We start from the raw sequence: 25,339 nt of genomic DNA on the forward strand, positions 1-25,339 counted from the left end.
CAAAGCCTCATACAATTTAAATGCATTTGGACTGGGAGTTAGACTTTTTCATTTCCTTCTGCAAAACATCAGCTGGGGGGTTACCCCTTCTGTTTAGTTCCTCATTAGCCCTGTCTCTGGTTCTTATCCACCATCCATGCCTGTGTTTGCCTCTTTGCCTTCTGGAGCAGTTACTCTGCCTTGGGGTTTCACCAGGATCATGTCCTGTCGATCCAGAACCCCTCCTTTTTGTCTATCCCACCCAATAGGAATATTTGAGTCACATCTTGGGAAATGTCTGTGTTTAACGTCACAAAACCCAATGCCTAACTAAAACGAACTGCAGGAGGACCCTGCAAACAGCCAAGTGTAAGATCAGCTCTCTCCCAGTTCTGAAGTGGGCTACCTCTTGGCCATAAGTGCCTTCTACACCAGCCATGGGGAATCTTGAAAGGATGGCCAGCTCACTGTTCTATGTATTAATATACAGGAAACACTTCAAGCTGGGTGGGCTAGGCAAGCATGGTTATCGATGGGAAAAAGGAAAGTTGTTCCTGAGGATCTGGAAGAAGAAAATTGTATTTGTTGTTCAGAAGTGTGGGACCCTTCCTAAGAGATCGTGCATTATATATTATCAGCATCAGGAGAAGTATCACTGTTAAAAATGATCTTCTTGTTTTTATTTGTACATGTGTGTGCATGTTCAGAAAGAAGGGGAGCAACCTGAAAGAGTGCAGCCAATTGCATCGTCTACCTTGATCCATTCTGACCTGACATCCGTTTATGGCACCGTGGTAATGAACAAGACTGTTTTCTTCTTGGGGACAGGAGATGGCCAGTTACTTAAGGTTGGTTTTTTCCTGTGCCTTCTTCAAATTTCTTATGTTACTAGTGATTGTTTTTGTGCTTGTTTTATTTTTCCTAATACTCCTGTGTTGTGCATCAGTTGTTTTATGAATGCTTTAGAGACCCCCCCCTTCACACACACACACCCAGAAATGGACAGGAAGGAACTGTGGAGATTTGAATATAATAACTGCTGGCCCTTCTGTCTCTCCTTCCCCCAGCATGCAAGAAAGCACCAGCCAGCTTGCTCCCTGGGAATGTGCCATGATATGTCCCCCCTTCTTTAGTCTTAGCTGCTGAGTGAGGTGAATGGGGGGGGTTCCCTAGCCTCTACCCCATCCCTGCCGCACCTTCTTGAGACATTTAGCCTTTCCATTCTCTCTCCTTTGCCCAGGAAATGTACAAAGCACCCGATCTCTCACAACTTCAAAGGGATGAGTGATTATAGGGCTTGAAAAGAAGAAGAAACAGGTGTTCTTTCCCTCCAGCCCACTCACTAGCCATGGGGGGGGGGTCCTTGTTTTTTGCCCTTTGTACCTGCACACCATGGAGAGGTTAGAGATCTGAAAACTTAGAGACTCCCCTTGACTTTCATCTCTTAGTGCTATTTTCCCCCCACTGTATGGATATACCCCAGCCCAGTTGAGATTTGTATTCATTTCAGGAAAGGAAAATGGGGAGAAGGAAAAAAAAAAGGCCAAACTGCCAAATGACTCATTGGAAATTATTTAGTGATCATCTTGTCAGTGTCACCAGCAGGCTTTCACTACACAGGTCCTGTGGCCTTCAGCCACAATCATGGCTGGTGACAGCATGTTTCTGTCACTTTACAGATGACAATCCTTGACTTCTCTGCAGCCAGTCAATTGACTCTCAGCTCAGAGTTGTAAGTGACATACCAACACATCTGTATTCTCAACCTGTTCTACTTATAACCAGCTGTGTGATTTCAGGTGACTCACTTGCCCTCTCTGAACCTCCATTTCGTCTCCCTTGTTTCTAGACAACCTAGAAAATCACTTTCCTTCCCCCACCCCCACCCCACAGACTCTAATTCTGTCTTCTGCATACATATCTCCAATCTAGCCAAACCTATTTACTTGCTGTTTTCCAAATGTATATTGAGTAGTTCCATTTCCACACTTTGGATCACACTGTCTCCTCAGCCTGGAAATGTTTTCTTTCTTTCTTTTCCCCCCTCTGCTTTCCTGCATCCTCTGTATTTATGTTTTGGCTCAGTTCAAACCCTACCTCCTCTTTCATGAGGTCTAAGCTTTGAGGCATTTTGTCCTCCCCTTTGTCCTGAAGTACTGGCCACGTGTGTGGCATTTCTTTGTGCTCTGGATGTATCTTGCCTTGCCCTTTGCCTTTCCCAACTTGAGGTTCTCTGAGAAGGAGGCCATAGATTCCCCACAGCCTGGTATGGTGCCGAGTGCCTGGTAGGCATTTGATTTAATCTGTTTCTTTTGGAGGAATCCCAGTAACATATGGGAGGGAGTTTGTTTGTGTACACATTCTTTTAAAATATATATTGATTATCTTTCCTGCTGTGTTAGGTTCATTTCCTATGGCAAGGTAAATACTCATTAATCACTTCATACTCGTCCCTCGTCTCTTAGTGACACCTGATCCACGAGACCTTGGTCAGGCTCATTGGACCCATTAGTCTGGCCCAAGAAACTCCCATCCCTCTTTTCTGGCCCACCCCTTCAATTATCCCTCCCAATTTGGGATATTTTTGACAAGAACACTGTTTCCCCCAAGCTGAGACAACCAGACTGTTACATGGTGAACTGAAGGTGAAGGAACACTTGGCTATAAATAGGGTCCTATGGGAAGGCCTGGTTCCCCAGGTCCTGTGGGTTCCCCACGGCTGTTTATGTGCAGCTGGCTGAGTTTCAGCCCAGCTGGGGTGGGGGACGGGGCACCAGGGGGTAGGACCCATCTGGGCCTCACTTGGCTGTGGGGAAGTAGTGAATGGACTCTTGACGTTCTCAGGATCTGAGTGGGTTGCTCCTTCAGAAATCATGTCTATGATCTCATTTTGGGGGTTCTGGGCAGGTTAGATTTTTTTCTATTTGTTTTGTGACTGACATTTGTACACAGATGGTTATATGACAAAGCATGCTACATCAGCTCACTACTTTAGCGCTCTCCACAACTCCACGATGTAAGTCTGCTCTTCTTTTTGAGATGAGGGAATCATGTTTCCCAGGAGGCTGAGTGATTGGCCCAAGGCCGTACAGGGGCAGAACAAGGATTTGAACCTGCACTTCAGAGTCGGCACAGATGTGGTCCAGACTACATGGACTTTGTACCCTTTTCCCAGGCCCAGCTACTTGTCCTGGGGCCTCTGGGATCAAGTGTGCTCTGGGGCTGAGTCAGCATTTCTAGAAGCTCGGTGAAGAATCTCAGCGTTCACAGACATAGACCCTTCTTGAAAATGACACTCCATTTCACTCCATCCCTGCCTCCTGAGAGGACACAGGTCCTTTTCTCAGAAGGGGATGGTAAGGGGTGAATGTGAGCTGCTTGGCTCTCAGGATCCCTAGGCCAGCCCAGACTCTCTCCTATATCCCTCAATCCCTGTGTGACTCCTTCGAGGCAGCCCCTGAAATTATCCAAAAACTTAAAGACCAAGATTTGCCCAGATGACTTGGGATCTACAAAGAATCCCCACCTCCCTTTACTCAAAAGCTGTACGCTTCTCCCTTGCCAGACTTGTCACTAGAACTGTTAGAAAAGACAAACACAGTTAGACACAAGCTTGGCTTCTAAGCCACAGCGTGGAGGTACTAATGAAAGGCATAAAACAAAACCCAGCCCAATGCAGACAGGGGGAGGAGGAGGAAGAGAAGAAGAAAGAGGGTTTGGATTCCCCGCAGCCTGAGTCATCAGTTTCCAAGTGATCAAGAGGCGACAACATTTTGACATGCACCAGGCACAGTAGTATCTGCCTGGCTGGATGAGAGGCAGGAGACTCGGAAGCCAGTGGCATGTGTGCGTGCGTGTGTGTGTGTATGTGTGTGTGTGTTTGTGTGTGTGTGTGTGTGTGCGTGCGTGTATGTGTGTGTGTACGTGCGTGTGTGTGTGCATGCGTGCCTGTGTGTGTGTGTGCATGTGTGTGTGTGTGTGTGTGTTGCCACCACTAATACAAACTTGCCTCCTTAAATCTCTACAAACCTCATGGAGTTTTAATATAATTTGATGCCATTTTCAACCTCATGCGATTGAAATAATTTTTCCTGCTTGTGAAAGGCTTATGTAGAGATGTGGGGTAATGGGGGCTAAGAGAAGGCAAAGACAAAATAGTCCTTAATTGCGTCATGTCAATGCAACCGCTGTCAGCAGTTTGGGTTCTTTTTTTACATAGTTGAGGTCAGACTCTATCCAATTTTGCCTCCTTCTTTTCTTTAGTTAATGAGGAAAGAGGCTTATATTAAAACATGACTGCAAATCCTCAGTAAACAATATTTTAAAATAGCTGTATCGCGTTCTGTTGTGTGGGAACATCATTTTGAACTTGAGCTGAGCTATGGGATCACATTTGAAGGGTCTTTAAAGATGCACTTTGTCCAAGGAAGACAGCCGACGCGTCCTCCAAAGGTAAGGTCATGGTGATGACCCGCGGAAATGCTCTCCTCTATTCTTAAGGCCCTTTTGGAACCTTTTAGAGATATTGAAGGAATTTGGACCTGGAAAGCTCCCGTCTTCTGTTAAGTTTATTATCAGCAGGTGTACCTCACGGGCATGAGGCAAGTTATGCCGTCACTCTTTCCACCCCCTTCCGGCCATTTCCCCATTTTACTTCCTCTGTAAACATCATTGCATGCAATTTTTTCTTGTCAGTGTCTACACTGAAATCAGCTGAAAAATATGCCCAGTCTGAGCTCAGCTTTCGGGATTCAGTTGCCTCTGTTGCCCAGGGCATGCAGTCCCAGGATATCCTGTCTCTTTTCAGATTGCAGTCTCACCCATGATATGGTTTGCATGTCTTTGGCAGACTACGTTACATATAGACTATTGTCCTCACCCCAAGGGCATAGGGAATAGTTTGAGCTTTTCCAGGTGATAAAATAAGTACTAAGGGAATATGCATGAAATTTGAAATTTGTGACTTTTTGCATGCCCATTAACCTTTCTTGTAAGCTTAAAAGATAAGAAGGCAGTGGGAGAAGGGTAATAATAGCTACCATTCCTGAGCTCTTATTATTCACCAGGGTTAGAACCACAGTCTGAATGTGAACCTGTAATCCTTATGAGTCAATACTGTGTCCACGCCCACTTTATCAATGAGAAATCCCAAGGCTTGGAGAGGTTAGGCGGTTGGCTCAAGGTGATTTGAGCTGAAGTGATCTGTCCCCAGAGCCCAAGCTTTTATCCTCCAACCAAGCTGCATTAATAGTTAAAATGTAGATGAGAGAGCTTGCTAGAACTCCTAAAAATGGTTTTAAAGGTTTTCCTTCTAATAGTGGGGAATCTAGGTTGATCCCAAAATGTAAGTGTTTGAGGTTTCCTGAGATGGGGCCATGGCTTCTGCGGTTTGGGTTTGTTCCTGTTTGGGGACAGCCTTCTGGGCAGCAGGTACTGAACCCCCTCTTCTCCGGCTGTAAGTAGCTCATAGGGATCTCTGAGTCCCATTTAGGGCCCAGATTTTCCCCACTAGGCCCATTTCAAGAAACCTCTCTTCAAGTTGATTTTTGTTTTTTGTTTATTTGTTTTGCATTCCATGCCGCTAGTGTTTTCCTGAGTCTTGGATAAACGGAGCTCAGGGATAGGAAGCTGTAGCATGCCCTACCCCCTTGGCCAGCACAGGAAACCTTCGTAAAGTACTTAGAGTCATCACTGACTATCACCTGTGTGCCCACTAAAACTCTCTATATAACCACAAATGGTTTTTGTTTTTCCAAACCATAGAGAGAAATTAAACTAGCTTCAGAAAATTCTTGAATTCCAGCACAAAGCTAAATTATGAATACCCAAAGAATCTGCCTTGACTCTGGGTTTTGAGATTTGCAAATGAAAACAAGAGAAAATGCAAAAATGAAATATTTTATGCTACTCCTACAGAATGTAAAAAATAAAGGAAAGGAGGAACTGGCTGTGGAAGTGGGGAGTTGAGTGGCAGAAATGACTGAAGAGAAGAGACCAAAAAGTCAAACCAGCAAGGAGTGCCCACGCTTGGAAATGGCTTCTGTGATTGGTTGTTTGGCATGTCCCCTGAGGCTTACTTCAGGCTCATTGCACCTTGTTTCTTCCAGCTTATGAGTCTGAGGACTCCCTGATTCGAATAGTTAACTCCCATGTAATCCACAAATCTAGACCTTGTGGTTCAAGCTGTATATTCCTCCTACTATTTACATGGAAGTCAGTAGATTGGAGAGGAAAGAAAAATTTGCTTTAATCTTTATATTTTATCTTTATTATTGCTAGTGACTAAGGCTCATTAAAGGCTATTAGATAATTGCTTTCTCCTCTCTCTGTGTGTCTCTCTGTATCTCGGTACCTCTCCCTCTCTCCCTCCCTCTCTCTCTCTCCTCCCCCCCCCCCCGTGTGTGTGTGTGTGTGTGTGTGTGTGTGTGTGTGTGTCTTTTAATTCCTTCCCCAGTCTTTCTCTGTAACTGTGTATAGAAAAATTAGTAACCGTCAGCTTGTTTGACCTACAACTGGCCAGTTCCACAGAGTGAGACATAGGAAAAGAAAGTTAGCCTAAGATGTTTTGGCTTTTAGAACACCCATGGTTTTTTTTTTTTTTTCCATTTTGTGGCAATCATAGAGACAGAAATTATATTTTGTTTCACTTTCTCCTCCCTCCTCTTCCTCACCATAGTTTTCTTCCCATGGATGTTGAGCTAGCTTGCAATCTTAGGCTGGGGAAGTCTCTATTAGCTTCATTTCAGCAACATGGTTGGGAAGTTTTTTGTATGCATCAAAAACCCCAAGGCTAGTTAATAGCCTACCATGAGGCTTCAGGAAGATGTCAACAGAAGCAATATGTTGACATGAACTGAAATTCTCTATTGGGGAAAAATTTTTTTTTCTGTACAAGCTTCAGTGGAACAATGTGGAGAGCCTTATAAAATCTTGAATACTAATAGAGTAGTTCTCATTTAATAAATATGTATTGGGCACCTCTTCTGTATCAAACATTCTTCTGGGTACTGAAGGTGCAAAGGTGAACAAAACCGACAAGCACCCACTTCTTGGGTGGAGGGAGAAAAATATGGAAAACAACTCAATTAATTATCTTAGATAACTTTAAGATAAAAAGAGGATTGAAGTTTGAAGCCAGTCCAGGCAAAAAAAAAGAAAACAACAACAAGGAAAAAAAAATCTCAGCAATGGCATGGTGGCATGCCATCCCAGCTATGTGGAAGGATAAGATAGGAGGATCATAGTCCAGACCAGCCTATAATTAAAAGTGTAAGAACCCCCCTGAAAAGTGACTAATGCAAAAAGGGCTGGGGGCATGACTCAAGTGGTGGAACACCTGATTAGCACGACAAGGCCCTGAGTTCAAATCTGATACCACTTAAAAAAAAAAAAACAACCTCAAAAAACTATATACATGGAAGAGGCTCAGAGTAAATTCAGAATAGATCTATATTAAGATAGAATGCTGGTAGCAGTAAATAAAAATCCACAGTGTGCCCAAGCAGTATGTGTGTAAATTGGATGCGGTTTCTCTTATGCAAAATTCAACCCATTTTGGGTTCCTGTGACTCATGGTTCCTTCCTGTACTGGATTACAGATCTAGTCCTTTTTCTGAGGCTGCCCAGCTAAACTCAGCCTGGGAAGGGATATTTCCCTGGCTCTGGTGTTGTTGACTTGCATCTCAGAGTACAATTCCTTCTATGTTTGTTGCATTGGTGCCTCCTGAGTTTGTTTCAGGGTAAGATGAGGTAGGTGGGAGGTAATAATAGAAACCTAGTAAGCTAGGGATGAGATTGAGGAGAACCCAAGAGGTAGAGGTCCCCATCCCTTGGAGCAGCAGTGTTTTAGGAACCCTTGAGAGAAAAATGAAAACTTCTCTTGCTTTGGTCCCCCAAAGATCATTCATTACCTAATCTAGAAAACCTCAAATACAGTTTTTAATTTGAGTTTTATGTCTTGTTTAAAGTAATACACTGACATTATTCAAAACTCAAAAGAACCAAGGAAATCTTCTATGAAAGTCTTTCATTCCTGACTTTTTTTTGGTCAGTTGTGGGGCTTGAACTCTGGGCCTGGGCGCTGTCCCCATGCTCTTCATCTCAAGGCGAGCACTCTACTGTTTGAGCCACAGCGCCACTTCCAGTTTTCTAGTGGTTTTTATTGGAGATTAGTGTCTCACAGGGCTGGGAAGGTGGCTTAGTGGTAGAGTGCTTGCCTTGCATGCCTGAGGCCCTGGGTTCGATTCCTCAGCACCACATAAGCAAAAAGAAAAAAGCCAGAAGTGGCACTGTGGCTCAAGTGGTAGAGCGCTAGCCTTGAGCTGAAGGGCTGAGGGACAGCACCCAGGCCCAGAGTTCAGGCCCCATGACCGGACCCAAAAAAAAAAGGTGTTTCAGACTTCCTTGCCCAGGCTGGCTTTGCACTGCGACCCTCAGATCTCAGCCTCTTGAGCAGCTAGGATTACAGGCGTGAGCCACCGGTGCCCAGCTTCTCATTCCTGACTTTCAAGGCAAATAATGACAGCAGTTTCTCTTCCAGTGAGAATTTATGCCAATGAGCAAAAGGTGGAAAAGGTATATAAATTTGTATTTACATACATACATGCTTAATATAACATGTTAAAGATAACACAAAGGGCTTTCTACTTATTTTTATGGTTGAATAGTATTCCATTACGCACATTGTAGTTTTCTTAGCTAATTCCCATGAACCTACGTGATTTCACAGGTGTATGAGGGGCTACAGGGCCCACAGTTATATGCTTTTATATCTTTGATGGATAATGCCAGATTCCTTCCACACAGATTCCACACCACAGGTCACCTCGCCTCTGTAGAGAGCAGGACAAACTGCGCTGTAGGCCATGGGAGGAGGCTTGTTCAGGAAACTGGTTGGAAATCCCTGGCATGCTGTATATCTGATAATATAAACAACACAGGAAGTAAAGTCTGCCCTGCCCTCTTTCAGAGTCTCAGAGAGATTACAGGAGCTTCATATCCATGCTATAAGTAAATAGACCAATATTGATTGCAACTAGACCTCTCCAACCCCCAGCCTCTGCACCAACCCTGCTGTAAAAATAAACAACCTGAACCACCAATAGAAACAGTGGCATAGCTCCTAGTTCATGGGCAGTGGGAAAGGGTGGTGGCTTCCTAAATTATGTTTCTTATTTACTTTCTTATTTCTCCAGATACTACATCAGTCACCCTAGAATAACTCATTCTGCATCTCTACAAATGGTGGTCATGGTCTTAAATAACTCTGACCGTAATGCCATTGTCATAGCTAACACATTTATCAGAAATCACTTAGCATTATCAACTGCCCCATCCATGTAACAAAAAATGTTCCCAGTTGATTAAAACATGTACTTAAAATTATTTTTGTTTAGACTGGTGCCCATTCAATATTTGTTCCATCTCTCATCTAGAACAGTCTTTCTGGCTTTTATTCTGGACCCTTTTTCCTACACAATGTCTCACACCATAGATGTGTGGTTTTTTCTTTGTGGTCTTATTTAGCTTGTTTTTTGAGTCTTTCTGCTTTGAAACAAAATTTGTGCCAGTCCTGAGACTTGAACTCAGTACTTTAACACTGCATAAAACAAGTGCTCTATCATTTGAGCCACAGCTCCAGTTCTAGGTTTGGGCGCTTGTTTTTGTGGTTGTTGTTGTTGTTGTTGTTTTGGTGATTAATAGGAGGTAAGGGTCTAATGGACTTACCTGCCTGGCTGGCTTTGAACAGGGATCCTTGGATCTCCACTGCCTGAGTAGCTAGGATTCACAGGCATGAGCCGGTGGTACTTGGCTCTCTTTCTACTTTCTAATGCTAAGTGATATTAGCATTAAAGATCTGGTTGGGTTCAGGTTCCATTTTATTGGTGAGAATTCAGCATGGCTGCTGCTTTAGTGATGGTGTTAATGACTCCTTGAAGAAATACCAGGGTAGACTCTTCTCTTGAGTCTCTCTTGAGAATGTCTATAGAACCTTTTCTTCAAATTGGCTTCTAATTTCTCTTCTTTTAAACCATCGCTTTCTATAGTCATATCAGCTGTTTGAGTCTCAGGTGAGTAAAGAACTTAGGAAGTAGAAATGACACAGTTGGACTCTCTGGTCAGTGCCTGCCTGCCCATGCCCCTCCCCTGTTTTCTCTAGAGCAGTGTTGTCTAATAGAACATTTGGTACTTACAGAAATGTTTTATGTCTTTACTCTCCAATGTGGTATCCTGGAGCTATAGGTGCCAACTGAGCACTTGAATTATAATTAGTGTAACTGACATAAAGGCCTTTATGTAGCGACTGGCTACCATTTTGGATCAGGTAGTTTTAGAGCCATTTTATTGTTTTTTTGTTTTTGTTTTTGTTTTTTGTTTTTTGTCGGTCGTGGGGCTTGAACTCTGGGCCTGGACGCTGTCCTTCAGCTCTTCAGCTCAAGGCGAGCGCTCTACCACTTGAGCTACAGCGCCACTTCCGGTTTTCTGGTGGTTTATTGGAGATAGGAGTCTCACGGTCTTTCCTGCCCGGGCTGGCTTTGAACCACGATCCTCAGATCTCAGCCTCCTGAGTAGCTAGGATTACAGGCGTGAGCCACCAGCGCCCGGCTAGAGCCATTTTAAAAGGAAGCATAAACCTTCTTCACCTCCCTTGGGACCTAACTGTTTCAGTTGAAAAAAGAGATTAAAAATATGTGAAAATCTTTGTTTGATGATAAACACAGTAAAAAGAATAATTTTTATATGTGACTTTGAAAGGTGATCAAATTTCCAAAAGTATTCAAAAGGTAATTGTTTTCAACAGTCTGGCAACATTTTAAATAATCAAATATTCAGTGTCTTTTGTTATTTAATGAGGCGTTGTGGTTATCTCTTTAGGTCACCCATTAGCCATTTAACTCGGTATCTTTAACATCAGTATAATATTCTGATTAATGTTTATATCACCATTGATTCAACAAATGTCATGTTTCATATATAGATTGGCTTTTGCTGAGCTGCTACTGAATTTGGTGAGCCATCTAGCCAATTAAATGGGACTGACTTCACTGGCTTGCCCCGAACACATGATAGAATGAAGCCATATATTACAGGGCCAAGCTAGCCTAGGCACAGGTGCTAGAAGGAGGTGGGTGCAGGGAGGTGTACCATGAGCCCAACTGATGAGGATTCTGTGATGTAGCGCCAAATACTTAACACACCACCAGGTTACAGAGAGACAGGTATATTACTGATTGGCAAATGCATGAAAGATGCTTTGTTCAAAAAGAATCTCAGACACCAATAGGAGCTTGCAATCTAGGCACATGTGGTTATCTATTTAGTGTAGATATGGTGTTAGGCATCTTTCATGATTTTTAGTTAATTTTTGTAGATCCCTTTTTTTTGGGGGTGGGTCTGGTCATGGGGCCTGAACTCTGGGCCTGGGCGCTGTCCCTCAGCTCTTCAGCTCAAGGATAGCGCTCTACCACTTGAGCCACAGCGCCACTTTCGGCTTTTTTTTTTCGCTTATGTGGTGCTGAGGAATCGAACCCAGGGCCTCAGGCATGCAAGGCAAGCGCTCTACCACTGAGCCACCTTCCCAGCCCCTTTGTAGATCCTTTTAAGGAAGGCATTATTAGCCTCATGATAGGAGAAAATGGATGCCCAGAGAGGTAAAATAAGTTACTAATTTGAAGTAGTAAAACTACTTAAAGATAGAACCTGGATGGAAATCCAGCCTCTGGCTGCCATTACATTCCTCTAGGATTGTGATACTTCACTCCCAACTGGCCTTCAGACCTATGCTCAGACCCTACCTTCTCACCAAGTTGCTCTATTCAAGATCTTATTGTTTTCTCTCCTCTACTAGAGTAAGAAAAGGGGATTTTTGCAGGCCTCCAAGAACCTATATTATCCTCCATGTTACTTCACTACCTTACTGCCCACTTTTTTTCCAACTTGCCTTGCTCCAGCCACAGTGGCCTCCTTTCATTTTAGAGTCTGTAAACTGATAGGGCCTCCTTTAAAAACATGTTTCATCCAGATATCTAAATGACTCACTCCTTTACCTCCTGTAAGTTCTAAATAAATGTTGTTTCCTTTGTGAGACCTTCCCCGAGCATGTGTTGTCCTTTTCCTTACTCACTTTATTTTTAATTTACTCTCTAATCACTGAAAGCCACTATTACACACACACACACACACACACACACACACACACACACACACACACACACACACACACACACACACACACACACACACACACACACACACACACACACACACACACACACACACACACACACACACACACACACACACACACACACACCCCGTTCTGTGAAGTGCAGGATCTTCCCCTTCTCTCTTTTGTCCATGGCCATTTTTCAAACACTTAAAACAGTGCCTGATACATAATAAGTGTTTTGTAGACATCTGTTGGCTAGAGAAGAGTGAAGCTCAGGTGTCCAATTTCAAAGCCACTGAATACTGATGAACACCTGCTTTACATTTTATATGTGCGCACATTGCTACTTGCCTATACCTGTTAACTCCTCAAAGTTACTTTAAGATGCATGATGTCATCAGAGTAACCCATGCAAATATATGCAAATAAGCTACTGCCTGTAGCTTCAAGATCACTCCTGGCACAATACTAACCAATCTGTCACTTGTGGCTTTTAGTAGGGCTAGATGAGGTTAACAACTGTGGACAAGAAGCTTCCACATGTGAAAATTAAGCCCTAGCATTGAGGAGTAGCTTTCTTGCTTATCAGTTTTTGGTGACTTTGTCCCCTGCATAAGCAGGTATGCTGAGCTTATTATTGAAGATGAAGATGGGCATATGAGAGGATGGCTAAGGAATATAGTACTTTACCCAGTCTTGGTAGCTCTGGTGGCTCATGCTTATAATCCTAGTTTCTCAAGGAGGCTGAGATTTTAGGATTAAGATTCAAACCAGGCTGGACAAGAAAGTCTCTGTGACACTTATTGCCAGTTAATGAGTAAAAAGCCAAGAGTGGAGTTGAAGCTCAAGTGGTAAAGCACCAGCCTTGAGTGAAAAAGCTAAAGAATAGTTCCCAGACCCTGAGTTCAAGCCCCAATGTTTGGAAAGAAAGAAAAGAAAGAAAGAAAAGGAAGAAAGGAAGGAAGAAAGGAAGGAGGGAGGGAGGAAGGGAGGGAAAGAAGGAAAGGAAGAGAGAAAAAGAAAGAAAAATAGAAAGGGAGAGAGGGAGAAAGAAGGGATGGGGGAAAGAGAAAGAAAAAGAGAAAGAAAGGGTCTGATATTATGACTAAGTTACAAGGTTTGTCATTTTGCCATTCAAATCACCTAATATAAATCATATTTCTCTTTTTGAAAAAAATAGGTTATTCTTGGTGAGAATTTGACTTCAAATTGTCCAGAGGTGATCTATGAAATTAAAGAAGAAACACCTGTGTTCTACAAACTTGTTCCTGATCCCGTGAAGGACACATACATCTATCTAACTGCTGGGAAAGAGGTAGGTAGGAATGCTAGTTATTGCTTCTGACTTAGGAATAAAAATTATTTAATCAATGTCATTATCTCACGGCAAAGCTTTTACTTTGAACTACTGAGTTTAAATGTTGCTTCAGGCTTTGAGAAGACCCACAGTGGGTCACAGACATGGAATTAAAACCACCCTGGCTGTCAGTAAGTAAGTAAGAAATATTACCTATTTAGACGATTTTATTATTGGTCATATTTCCAGTGCCTAGGTTTTCAGAGGAGGGCATGCTTACAAATGGACGCATGGTCGGCAAGGTAACTGGATTTGCACATTGATTGTGTGGACACTGTAAGGGATAGATGCAGTTACGAATATACCCAATGGGACTGGCTTTGGAATATGGGGTTAATGTCAGGCCACAGTCTCATGCACATTCATGAACCAGGAAATATACAACACTCACCCTCCTCTTAATTTATCTCCTGTTTAAGGTTGTTTCCCTCCCCCCTCCTGCCTACTGAAATAAAAACACTGCCTTTCAAACATTTTCTTCATCTTTACAAAGTATTCTTGCTGAGGGAAGAGGAGAGAAAGCCGATTTTTTTAGGGAGATCTCACCGACAGTGTGTTTATTATCACTATTCCCTGTGTAGTGTGATGTATACACATATAATAAAGAATACTAATGAGCTGTGTTGGTAACTTAATGAGCTAGTTACTTTTGTTTTATATAGGAAGAACCGAAGACTTTGAGAAGCTTCAAAATTAATTAAATAAGGATATGTATATATCATTTTATTCATGGATGATACACATACATGTGTATCTTGTGTGTGTGCACACACATGTGCTCATGCATGTGTATCTTTGTGAGATCCTAATCATAAAACCTATGATAGATAAGATTAGGTGCTAAGTTCTTTCTGGAGAATGTTCTGGTATGGTGGTTTTTGGCCTTGTCTATTTGAACACACCAATTGCAAAGAAGATAACAGGATGTCACAGATGCCCTCATTCCACCTCATTTTCCATTCCTTTCCTTTTGGCATAGGCAGGACAACATTGACTGGTCTGCAGGTGATTTTTGAGTCACAGAGTAAGGGTAATGGCACTTTATAGTTTCTGGTGTTGTCAAACTAGAAATGATTGCATCAAGAAGCCTACCTCTGAATCTCCTACAGCTTTGAAAGCAGGTTCTTCACCACACAGAATCTTCTGTGCTGGCTTATATCACTATTCAAACACTCTTTATCATGTTTCTTCCCTAGATCTCATATTTGAAAGATTTCTGTCCACCCAACAAATGCATATATTAAGTAACCATTTCCATGCTGATACTTTATCAAAGATGCCTGAGATCTGCTAGCCAGAGTCTAGACTGCATTCTACACAAAGCCAATAAAATTCCAATCCCCAAAGCAAAGACAGTGGGTATCTGGCTTCATCTGTGTTTTTTCCCCCATATAGCCTTTTGAAATATTGCCAATTGCACATAAGTCTTTATTACTACCCACATAGATAGTTACAGAACCCCAGAATGTGGAACTTTCAGCTGAAGCTTGGAGAAAACCACACACAGTTAAGAGGTCCTCACATTTTAAAGGGAAAGAGTTCTAGTCTCTGGTCATTCAAAGCTTGAAGTACCAGGAAGAGTTTTCAAGTTGGTATCAAAACTGATGTCCCAAGCCAGGACCTAAGAGCTCACTAGTAACCCTAGCTACTTGGTAGGTTAAGATCAGGAGGATCATGGGTTTGAGGCCAGTCTAGGAATATAAATAAAACTTCAACCCATAATAGTGGTGGTATGTGTCTGTTATTAAAACTACGGTGAAAAGCAAAAAATGGGAGGTTCATGGTCTAGGGATATACTTGGGCAGGAAGCAAGACCCTATCTAAAAAATATCAGATGCAAAAGGACTGGAGATATGACTCCATAATAAAGAGCATGCCTAGAAAGCTGGAGGTCCTGAGAACAAAGCAAGCAAGAAAATCCTGATCATTTATGTGTTCCTCATTTGGGATTAATGCTAGAGATCTTATGAGAAGGAAGGCCCTTTGCTAGACTCTTGGGGAGATATTGACAGCTATTCTACAAAGCAATGGGAAATTCATAAAATGGCACACAATGTGATTAAACATACTCATATGTAAATATGTGTATTGACGAGGAGTACTCACATAGTATGTTAGAGGCCAAAGTCCAGTGTAATATTCCCAGTATCTCTCATAAACATAGGTTTATACTTTTGTGTTGAAATGCATGAAATAGTTGTCCTCAGTCATTCTCAAGACCAAGACCTACCTTCCCCAGAATGTTCAGAGCAGGCTTGGTTTAGTGACCAGATATGGTCCTGTGATTGGGCATGATCCTATAATCAGATGTGGCCCTATGATCTGGTGAGATCTTGTGATCAGATGTGATCATGAGATCAGTCATTCCTTACTTGCACTCCTGAATTTTACAGCACTTAGCGTATGCAAAGACTCTCAGAAGCCCTGTGCTAAGAAAATCCATTGAGCCTTTTCAGTCCAAGGTTTTATATTTGTTAGACCGTGGAACTCTTTTCTCACATAATAGCAATAGCTAATATTTATGACATACATTATTTAGTATGTGTCAGACAATGTTCGTAATAACCCCATGAAGTCAGTGGTCCCAGTGCTATTTTATAGATGAGGAAACAAGGTTAGAGAGATTACATGACACTTATTAAAATCCCTCAGATCCAAAGAGGTTTTTGTGAGCTTATGAGGAAATAAATATCCACATTCTGGTTAATTCTGGCTCCAACTCATGGTCTGCCAGCTGCAACTGTCAGCCGCCTAGAAGCCTGAGAAATGGAAGGGCACAGTTGTCCCCCATGCAGGACCTTCCTCAGAAAATGCCTACTTTTTTCCTTTTAGAATACTTTATTCTTTACTTTTACTTTCTAGCATGGGTAGCCTCCCATTATAATGAATCCCACAAGTTTCTTTACTACCTGCCGGCTATGTTTGCCTTCAGAAAATGGGCCAGGCAATCCTCAGGGATTTGCTGCCTTCCTTGGCCCTGCCCCAGGTCCTAGTCTACCCAACATGGCTGCCCTGTACACTACTGTTTGCTAATACTTGGAGAGGCAGCCATAGAAACAGAGCTGTGACCTGAATACTCTGTCCGTTTCTTTTCTCTGTCTCTCTGTCTCTGTCTCTGTCTGTCTCATCTCTGCCTCTCTGTCTCTGTCTCTGTCTCTCTCTCTGTGTATGCTGGTACTGGGGTTTGAACTCAGAGCCTTGTGCCCTGGTTTAGCTTTCTTGTTCAGGCTGATGCACTTGAGCCACTCCTCCATCCCAGCATTTTGATGGTTAATTAGAGATGAAGTCTCTCAAACTTTTCTTCCCAGGCTTGTTTAGGGTTTTCCAAATCTCAGCCTCCTGAGTAGTTAGTATAACAGATATGAGCTGCCTTGGCCAGATCCATTTCTTTTATTTTCAGTTGCACTGGAGGGGACCTGAGCAAGCACACCAAGAACTGAGGCGATGGAGCTACTCTAGACAGGCTGAGGGGGATCTGGTCCCACTCTTTGTTCCCATATTCAGTGCCTACCTGGGGACTGGTGACCCTCCTGGAGAAGCCATTTACTGTTCCCAAATGTCCCTTTCTCAAGTACTACTGACCATAATGAAAAACCCTTGTATGAAAACCGGGTGACTTGATCTCATGAGCCCTGTGGAAATCATTCTTCACAGGTCAGACACTAGGGCCCCACCCCAGATCGCACAAGGGTCTTCATGACAGGCAAGTCTGGGAATACAGCAGATACAGTATCTTCTGGGACTGGTTCCAGGTATCCTCAGAATACCAAAATCTATAGATGCAAGTACCTCTCATAAAGTTTACATATAACCTGTGCACATCCTCCCATATACTTAAATCATCTTTAGATTCATTATCATGCTGGATAACAGTGTCAGGGTTATATATAAACAGCTAAACCATTGCTATACTGTATTGTTTAGTGATACTGATGTGAACAAAATATGCGTATATACAGACAATATGTTTGATCTGTGGTTGATTGTGACTGCAGAAACTGCAGGTGGGAAGGAGTAGGAATGACCTTACGCATTTTCCAAAGTGCCCCCCCAAGTGATTCTTACACAACTGTACCATATCCTGGACTATAATCATATCCTAGAACTTGAGACCTGCCACCTGGTGCCATTATAGACACATTCCGAGTTCAAGTTGACAAATATTTTCTCTGTGGCCCTTCATCAGATAAGGTGTTATAATTTTATTTATTTATTTATTTATTTTCTGGTTGTTGCTTCTAATTCCATCTGAACCCCTGGCATGTTTATTTTTTAGGTGAGGAGAATTCATGTGGCAAACTGCAGTAAGCACAAATCCTGCTCCGAGTGTATAGCAGCAGCGGACCCCCACTGTGGTTGGTGCCTCTCCCTACAAAGGTATTTCCTGAACGCTTTCTCACAGACTCAGGTTTTCTAGAATGTCACGTGGCAGAACACTTGTTGCCCTACTTTGTAAGATCCATTCCGAAGACTTGGGTGGGTGGGTGGATGGGGGGAACAGATCTCTTTCCACCACCGAAATACCATATTATAGCTCTAATTCTCAAAGATGATGCCAACCAAGTCAAATGACCTGAACTTTACACAGGGCCACCCAATCCAGGTTGGAGGATGGTGGTGGGGGGGTGGGGAGGAGACAGACAGAGGGACAGGTATGTGACATCCAAAGGAGAGAGACCAGATCAGGCAGATTTGCTCTTTTTCTTTTTTTACTACAGAGTTTCCCAAGATTGGAGACTGAGAGAGAGAAAGGGGGTGGGGGAAAGGAGGGAGGCAGGCAAAAGGTTCTCCCTCTGAGAAGATAAAAGAATAGGAATGTTTGAAAATTTTCAAATGAATCCTCATCATGTCATGTATTCTGTTTCGCTTTGTGGAAGGCTTGTTATTGATGGCGTTGTCTCTCCCTGTACCATACAGCCGTGGGCCTGATGTACAATCTCGGTCTCCAGGCAGAACCTGCCCAGCCTGGTCTTGAATTACGATGTACATACGACCCATCTAGGCTCAGGGGCGACTTGTAGAGGCTTCCTCACCATGGCAGTTCTTAGCGTCGCTGGGACCGGCCTGGTTGGATTCGCTGTTGCCATGGCAACCCAGCACTCGGGCTCTTGCTATAGACGCAAGGAGGAGAGAGCCTTCCTGCAGCTCAGGCAGAACAGGGGAAAAAAATAAACCACATAACCGTGTCTGTCAGTTTGGTGTTTTCAGTTTTTAAAGGTGAAAAGGGATAGGAAAGAGTAGAGCAGGTGAAGAGATGCTGAAGGCCCAACAAGAGGGCAGTTGTGGAAAGAAAAGAGGGCCAGAAAGTGAATTGGGGTTCTGATAAGGCAGGAAGCCAAGAGCAATGAAGAGAGGCAGGGGGAAATATAATGTAAGCAAGAGGTTCAGGAAACAAACTAAAAATATGGGGATGGAATTAATTAAGAGTTTGTGGAGGAAGTCACAATCTGAGCTGTCGCAAGAAAAGTGATTGCCCTTGCCTCTTGCTGTACCTCCTTACCAGGCTGTTTCCGTCAGAATCTCTGGCAGACAAAAGAAGCAGGCCCAGGAAAATTCTCATGAATAATTGTAATTGGGCAGGAACCTTTTCTTCTTGTTGCTTGCCTGAGTAGAGTTTAAGAAGTGAACTGACATGGCCAGCATTCGTCAGCTGCGCATGCACTAAGGGTCTTGCTGTCATCTTTCTATTTATGATCTATGCTGTTGTCTGAGGTGCTGTTGTGTGTGTTTGGAGCGCTGGGTGATGGTGGTGAGGGTGGTGGCAATGAAAGGACCACATGTAGGTCGTGTCTACTCATTAGATAAGATCAGGTCCGGAGTAGATGGGAGGTATACAAGAGGAATTTGGGGATTGGGTGTGTTTAGATGACACTTATGGGATTCTTAGGATCAGACTAGGAAGAGAGTATAGGTTAAGGAGTGAAGTTTGAGAGGTAAGTTATTGCAATGTTTAGGGATCAGAGAGGAACAGAAAAAAAATTCAGAAGGTGTGGTTTCCATCAAGCCAGGGAAAAGACCAAGGGCTGGGCAGGTATCTACTTGTAAGGACAGTTGGTCCACTAGACTTGCCTAGAGATGATTGGTGCTAGTCACTGAACTTGGTGTTGGAAGATGGGGCTAAAGCAAAGAAGACAAAGGGAAGAGGAACATTATTGAGAAAAGCTGGAAGAGTAAGTAGAGTCAGTCCCAAGAATTTTAGGTGTATATATATATGTGTGTGTGTGTGTGCGCGCGCGCACATGCACACCAGTTTGGGGGCTTTAACTCAGAGCCTGGACTTTATCCCTGAGCTGCTTTTGCTCAAGACTACCATTTGAATCACAGCTCTACCTCTGGCTTTTTTTTTTTTTTTGTCAATTTAGTGGAGATGAAAATCTCATAGACTTCCCTGAACTTTGATCCTCAGATCTCAGCCTCCCGAGAAGCTACTATTATACATGTGAGCCACTGGTGCCCAGCAACTTTTAGTTTTTTTAGGAGGATGGAGTAGTTATGCATTTTTGTGCTGCTGGGAAAATTCCAGTAGAGAGGAAGAAACTGATGACTCAGGAAAGACAAGAGAGGATTATATTGTCTTTTCCACAGATGACAGGAAAAAACAAAAAACAAAAACCACCTTATGTCCAGCAGAGAGGCCAACCTGAAATGAGAGCCCAGGCAGCTCTTCCCCAGTTACGGGCTATGTGGAAAGGGGAAAGAGACTGGCCCTGGTGTGAGTCGGGGGAAGAAGCATGTTCAGTATATTTTCACACTGCTGCCATCATCCTCATGACTTAAGTGAGCTCTGAGGAGAGATGAGAGAGCAAGAGTGAAATAGGAGTTGGGACAGAACCCCAAGCAAAGAAAAGATAGCTTGGTTGGCAGGCAGCATTAGGGCCCACTGGAGGTTGAGGGTCTTGCCTTTGGAGCAGAGGAGAAAGCAAGGTTCAGCCCGAGAGTTGTAGCTGTCAAGCAGGGAAGAGTTAGTAAGGAAGCAGGGAACTGAGGGTACCTGGGAATGATGGATGGAGAATGGATGCTGTTGATGGGCCATTGGATTGTATGGAGGACCCTGTGGAGCAAAGGAGGGGAATAAGGATGCACTCACTGGTGAAGGAGTGAAAGAGTGAGAAGACAGTAGGAGCTGTGCCCTGAAGGTTGTGTTTCAGGAGCTAGGGGAGGAGTAGAGGATGGACTGTGGGAGGCTCCAAGTGGAGGTCATGGAGGAGGGGACAGAGTTACTGGCAATCACTAGGTCTGGGGAATCATTGGTTCCTGAAACTGGGATGGATTAATGGAGGACAGATGGCCCGGAGGGGTCAAGGAACTGATGGAGGTGGTCACTAGTCCATCAGATGGCTCAGCGATCTGTGTGGGAGTTGCAAGAACACGGATGTGCCCAGTGCTGAAGAAAGTGTAGAGGGAAGAAGTCAGGAAATGGAGGGAAGTTGCCCAGGGGCAGTGGTGGGGGGTGGGGAGAGAAGGCTACGCTGTGGATATCTGCTCAGAAAGAGAGACAAAGGGTCTCAAAGAGGCAGTAAGCCTGAAGTGGACCACCTATGATAGGGAGAGGTAGCAGCCAGCTCTGGTAGGACATGGAGAAGCCGTGTCCCCAGGCAAGAGCCACTTTCAGTTAGATCCAGGCATAGGGGAATATCAGAGAAGTCTATTTTCAATAGAAGACTATTTTCTATAACTTGCTTCTCCTATCTTTGCTCTCTCTCTCTCTCTCTCTCTCTCTCTCTCTCTCTCTCTCTCTCTCTCTCTCTCTCTCTCTCGCTGGTCCTGTGGCTTGAACTCAGGGCTTGAGTGCTATCCCTGAGCTTCTTTTGCTCAAGACTAGCACTCTATCACTTGAAGCCAACTTGGGTAGGAAAGTCCATGAGACTTTTATCTCCAATCATCCCGCAAAAGCTGGAAGTAAAGCTATAGCTCAACTGGCAGAGTACCAGCCTCGAGCACAAAAGCTGAAGGACACTGTTCAGGCTCTGAGTTCAAACCCCAGTACTGGCACAAGACAAAAACACATGTTAAATGAGGTAGTTAAAGTGATTGGTAGGCTGAAGGAATGACAGATTGAGACTTGAGACTTAAGTATTAAGTCATGGAGTGATGGAGCAGTGGCCCATCCCTGGGCTTCCAAATGTCTTTATTTTGGCCTAAGATGAAATAAGATTAAGCCTCAGATCCATGACTCATGTTAAGCTCCCAGAACCATTCAAAATGAGGAACTCTAAAGGGGGTGTTGGCTTATAACTGTAGAACATCCCACTGTGTTTGTTTTAAATGTCACAGATTTATTTAGAAAAAAATAATTTCTCTGTTGAGAAGGTTGAACTTTCTTGTATGTGTGTCTAGAAAGTTCATTTGGGGAAGAAGAGCAAGAAAATGAGTTTAATTTCCTTTTGATCTGGGAGGGTTAAGAATAGGCACCCAGTCAGTATAATAAGCAGATAAAAAGCAATCTGATAAACAATGAGCTCTAAAAAGTCTAGTATTTTATTGTGGGAACCTCAGATCCAACCTGTGCTGAATTTGTCTGTGTGGGTGGAGAGTGAATTTTTGCAGGCTGAATATCTGGGGTTTGGAAGTTGTTTCTCACCCTCTCCCCTATTGCAGTGCTTAACACATGTGTTCAGTTGTGGATCCCCACAAAACTGGCAATCCTGAACCCATGCATGGGGTGCTGTTCCAGAAGTTCATTTGCAAGTTTCCTTGGCCTGCCGAGTTCATTTCCCCCCAGAAACAATGCCATAAATTAAGGGTTGATTCCCCAGCCAGCCCACAAAATTCAACTGATTTAATTTCAACAAGTATTTGTTGAAAACCTACCATGATCCCAGTGTGGGAAGTAAGATAGCTTAGTGTTTTGAGAGAAACCAGATGCCATTCTTCACTGGAGGGAAGTCACATGCCAGCTAAGGGGGCAGTCCTGTCAATGGCTGGCATTCATTCATTCATTCATCCATTCATTCAATCGCATGCCTAATCACCAATATTTATTAAGTATCTACTATGTGTGTTAAGCCTGATGCACAGTGCTGGAGATAGTTCTTTCTTGTCTGTATGGAGCTTGAAATCTAGTGAAGGAAAGTAGGTAAGTGTAGCAGTCAGTCTCTACTTCAATAGCACTGCATGACAAACAAGCCCAAATTCTCAATGGTATACAGGAACAAATACATATTTACATTTTTTTTTTTTGCTCTTGGGCTATGGGGAGGCATGTGGGGGTCTGGGTCAAAACTGCAGGTTGAATTCAGTTTGCTTCACATACTTTTCTTCTGTAAACACTCTTGTTAACACAAATAACAAAAGCATAAGACACCAGGGTAACCTATGTCATGATCTCAAAATCTGCATGGTATTTATTGATATTACATTGCTAAAGCCTGCCAACATAGCCAAGCCCAACCTCCTCAATGGGGCAGAGGAATATATTAGACCTATTATAGTAGGAAACATTGTAAATGAACATGACACAGGATGGTAGAGGTGTCTAATTGTAGTACAGGAGGGACTGGAGAATTGGGAGCAAGGAACTAATCTATCATTAATTAAAGGAGATGGATGAAATAGAGTATAATAAAGACTCACAGAGAGGAAGCATAGGCTCTCATGGAGCTATATTAAAAAAATTAACTCAAATGTAAACGTCAAGGAAGGCTTTCTGGAGGGGATATCTCTGCAGAAGCGTAGGCAGGTATCAGCTGGGTCAAGAGGAAGCAAGAGAAGCTTATAGAGAGAACAGAATGGCAAAGGCCAAGAGGAGGTTCAGTACAGGAGAGCCTATAGTATATATAGAAGAGGAATGATGGGAAATGAGAGGTGAGGTAGACAGGAATGGATGGTGGAAAGCCTTGTAAGACATGTTAAAGAACTTGTTGAATGATCTTGAGAAGCCAGAGCAGAACTTGCATTTGAAGAGTGAGCTGTGATTTAGCGTCAGGACTCGGGTGCAAGACAGACATGAAGAGATACCTATCCTATGCCAGCAGATCAGTCAGCAGGCAGCTGTAGAATTGCCAGAGACTGGGGACTGGATTGGAGGAGTGGGAAGCTGTGGGTGGACTTGAGGGCTATTTGGAAGCTAGTATTGACAGAACTTCATGATTAATTGGATTTGTCCTTGAGTCTGACACACTGAAAAATAGGACCATAAAATGAAAAATAAAATAATCCAGGTGGCCACTGTATTGTGGGTTTTTTTCTTTTTCTGGAAGATATATTCTTTCTTTCTTGATCCAAGACCTCACAAAAGAAAATAAAGAAGTGATGCCCAAACCTACTACAAACTCTTCCTGTGGTCCAGGCAGTGACCCAGCCTCTAGGTTGAAGTGCAGAGGCTAGGTTCCCAGGTCAGATGGCTCTCCAAGAGCCGCCAGGGCTGAGTCTCAGCATGTACAGTGAGTGAGTCACTTCCACTCTACCAGCAACTCAAGGAATTTGCTGCTGAGATTATAGGATAGAGGGGCAGCAGACCTCTGGCTTGGAGGACCAGATGAATGGTCTGTACTGAGTACAATGTACTGAGTACAATGTAAGAGGAAAGTCTTGTTTGGGGCACCAAAGATACAAGCCAGCCATACTGGCAGCAGGAGTGGTCCAGCCAAGGGAAAAGCCATTAATGATCCCACAGTTAGCTTTGTTGAAATGGAACCTAGACTTCTGTGTGACCTGAAAATTTCTTATTTTCTCTGTGCTAAATCTCTCCTTCTGTAGAGTTAAGGGTAGGACCTAGAGGGCTGTGGAGAGGATTAAATCAGATAGTGACCATGAAAGTTCAGGCACAGGGCTTGCTTCACAGGAAATACTGAAGATAGCAGCCAAGGAGGGAGCTCCAGGTTGTCCCCAAGGCTGAGAAAGACTTCCAGGAGGAACTGGCCTTTGACATCGATCCTTGAAGGCTGAGTGGACTTTTCCCAAGGGCACAGTGTGAGGCAGAAGCAGCAATTCTGTCTGGAGGGATGGCTGGGGAACAGCAAGTTGGATCTTGTTCTTAACTCACAGACTGAAGGAGGAAGGAAGAGGATAAGGGTGTTAGCTAGGACCAGGATGTGAAGGGCTCTGAGCTTAGACTTAATTAGTGTGTGCTACAAACTCATTAGAGGGTTTAAAGCAAAGGGCTGTGCCTTCAAAAGATTTGTGTCTCAAAAAGATTATCCTGTTGACAATGTAGAAGATGAATTGCATTAATTTAGGCATCAGCTGCATCAGCTGGACCAGACTCCCCCCGCGCTCCCCCCGCCCTAACATCCGTGCAAGGCCACTTCCCTCATTGTGTGCTGTAAAGACAGTTCATCTCCTGTGTCTCTCTGGTTCATCTCCTTGGTGGCCAAGTCTCCAAATTCCATGTTCTTGTAACCTCACCATGGGGGGTCCACTTGCTTAGGTCTGTCAAGTAATGGAATCAGGGCTGGACCCTCTTCAGAAAATGGGCCACCCAGAAAAAGCCACATTTACCCTTAGTGTCCTTTCCCTTAATATTCCACCTAATACCTTAGGTGGAGACAGAGCTCCCAGGCATGCTGATTATGGGATGGCTGGATGCTCGCCTTGATTACTTAATCTTCACTCTATATTCTTCATGGCTATTCCATGTGACGGTAAAAGATCATCAGGAATCCTCTGGTCCCTGTTTGAGGCATTCAGCTGTTGTTGGGTTGTTCTACATGAGATTGTAAAAGGGGTCATTTCAACTGAATAACAGGTTGACATTAGTACTATTACCAACCCCACTTTGTAGATGGGAAGACTGGTAGAGATTGTATTTAGTTTCCTACTGCTATTGTCACCTATCAGCAGAGGCTTCAAACAGTATGACCTTATTATATAGCTCTTGGAGTTTCACAAGTCTG

At 43.5% G+C, this 25,339-nt stretch overlaps 1 protein-coding gene across 3 annotated transcripts in view; it reads left to right on the forward strand.

Annotated features, from left to right (window-relative positions):
- Plxnc1 (plexin C1) overlaps positions 1–25,339 on the forward strand; it is a 151,474-nt gene that overhangs the window by 19,948 nt on the left and 106,187 nt on the right. For all 3 annotated transcript variants that reach the window (XM_069990080.1, XM_069990088.1, XM_069990097.1), the window contains exons 2-4: positions 687–827; positions 13,329–13,463; positions 17,782–17,882. In XM_069990080.1, coding sequence (XP_069846181.1) covers positions 687–827; positions 13,329–13,463; positions 17,782–17,882 — 377 coding nt within the window. The remainder of the gene's footprint in view (positions 1–686; positions 828–13,328; positions 13,464–17,781; positions 17,883–25,339) is intronic.

Source organism: Dipodomys merriami, unplaced genomic scaffold (assembly GCF_024711535.1).
Source record: "Dipodomys merriami isolate MVZ:Mamm:240054 unplaced genomic scaffold, mDipMer1.0.p SCAF_10, whole genome shotgun sequence".
Lineage (NCBI taxonomy): Eukaryota > Metazoa > Chordata > Mammalia > Rodentia > Heteromyidae > Dipodomys > Dipodomys merriami.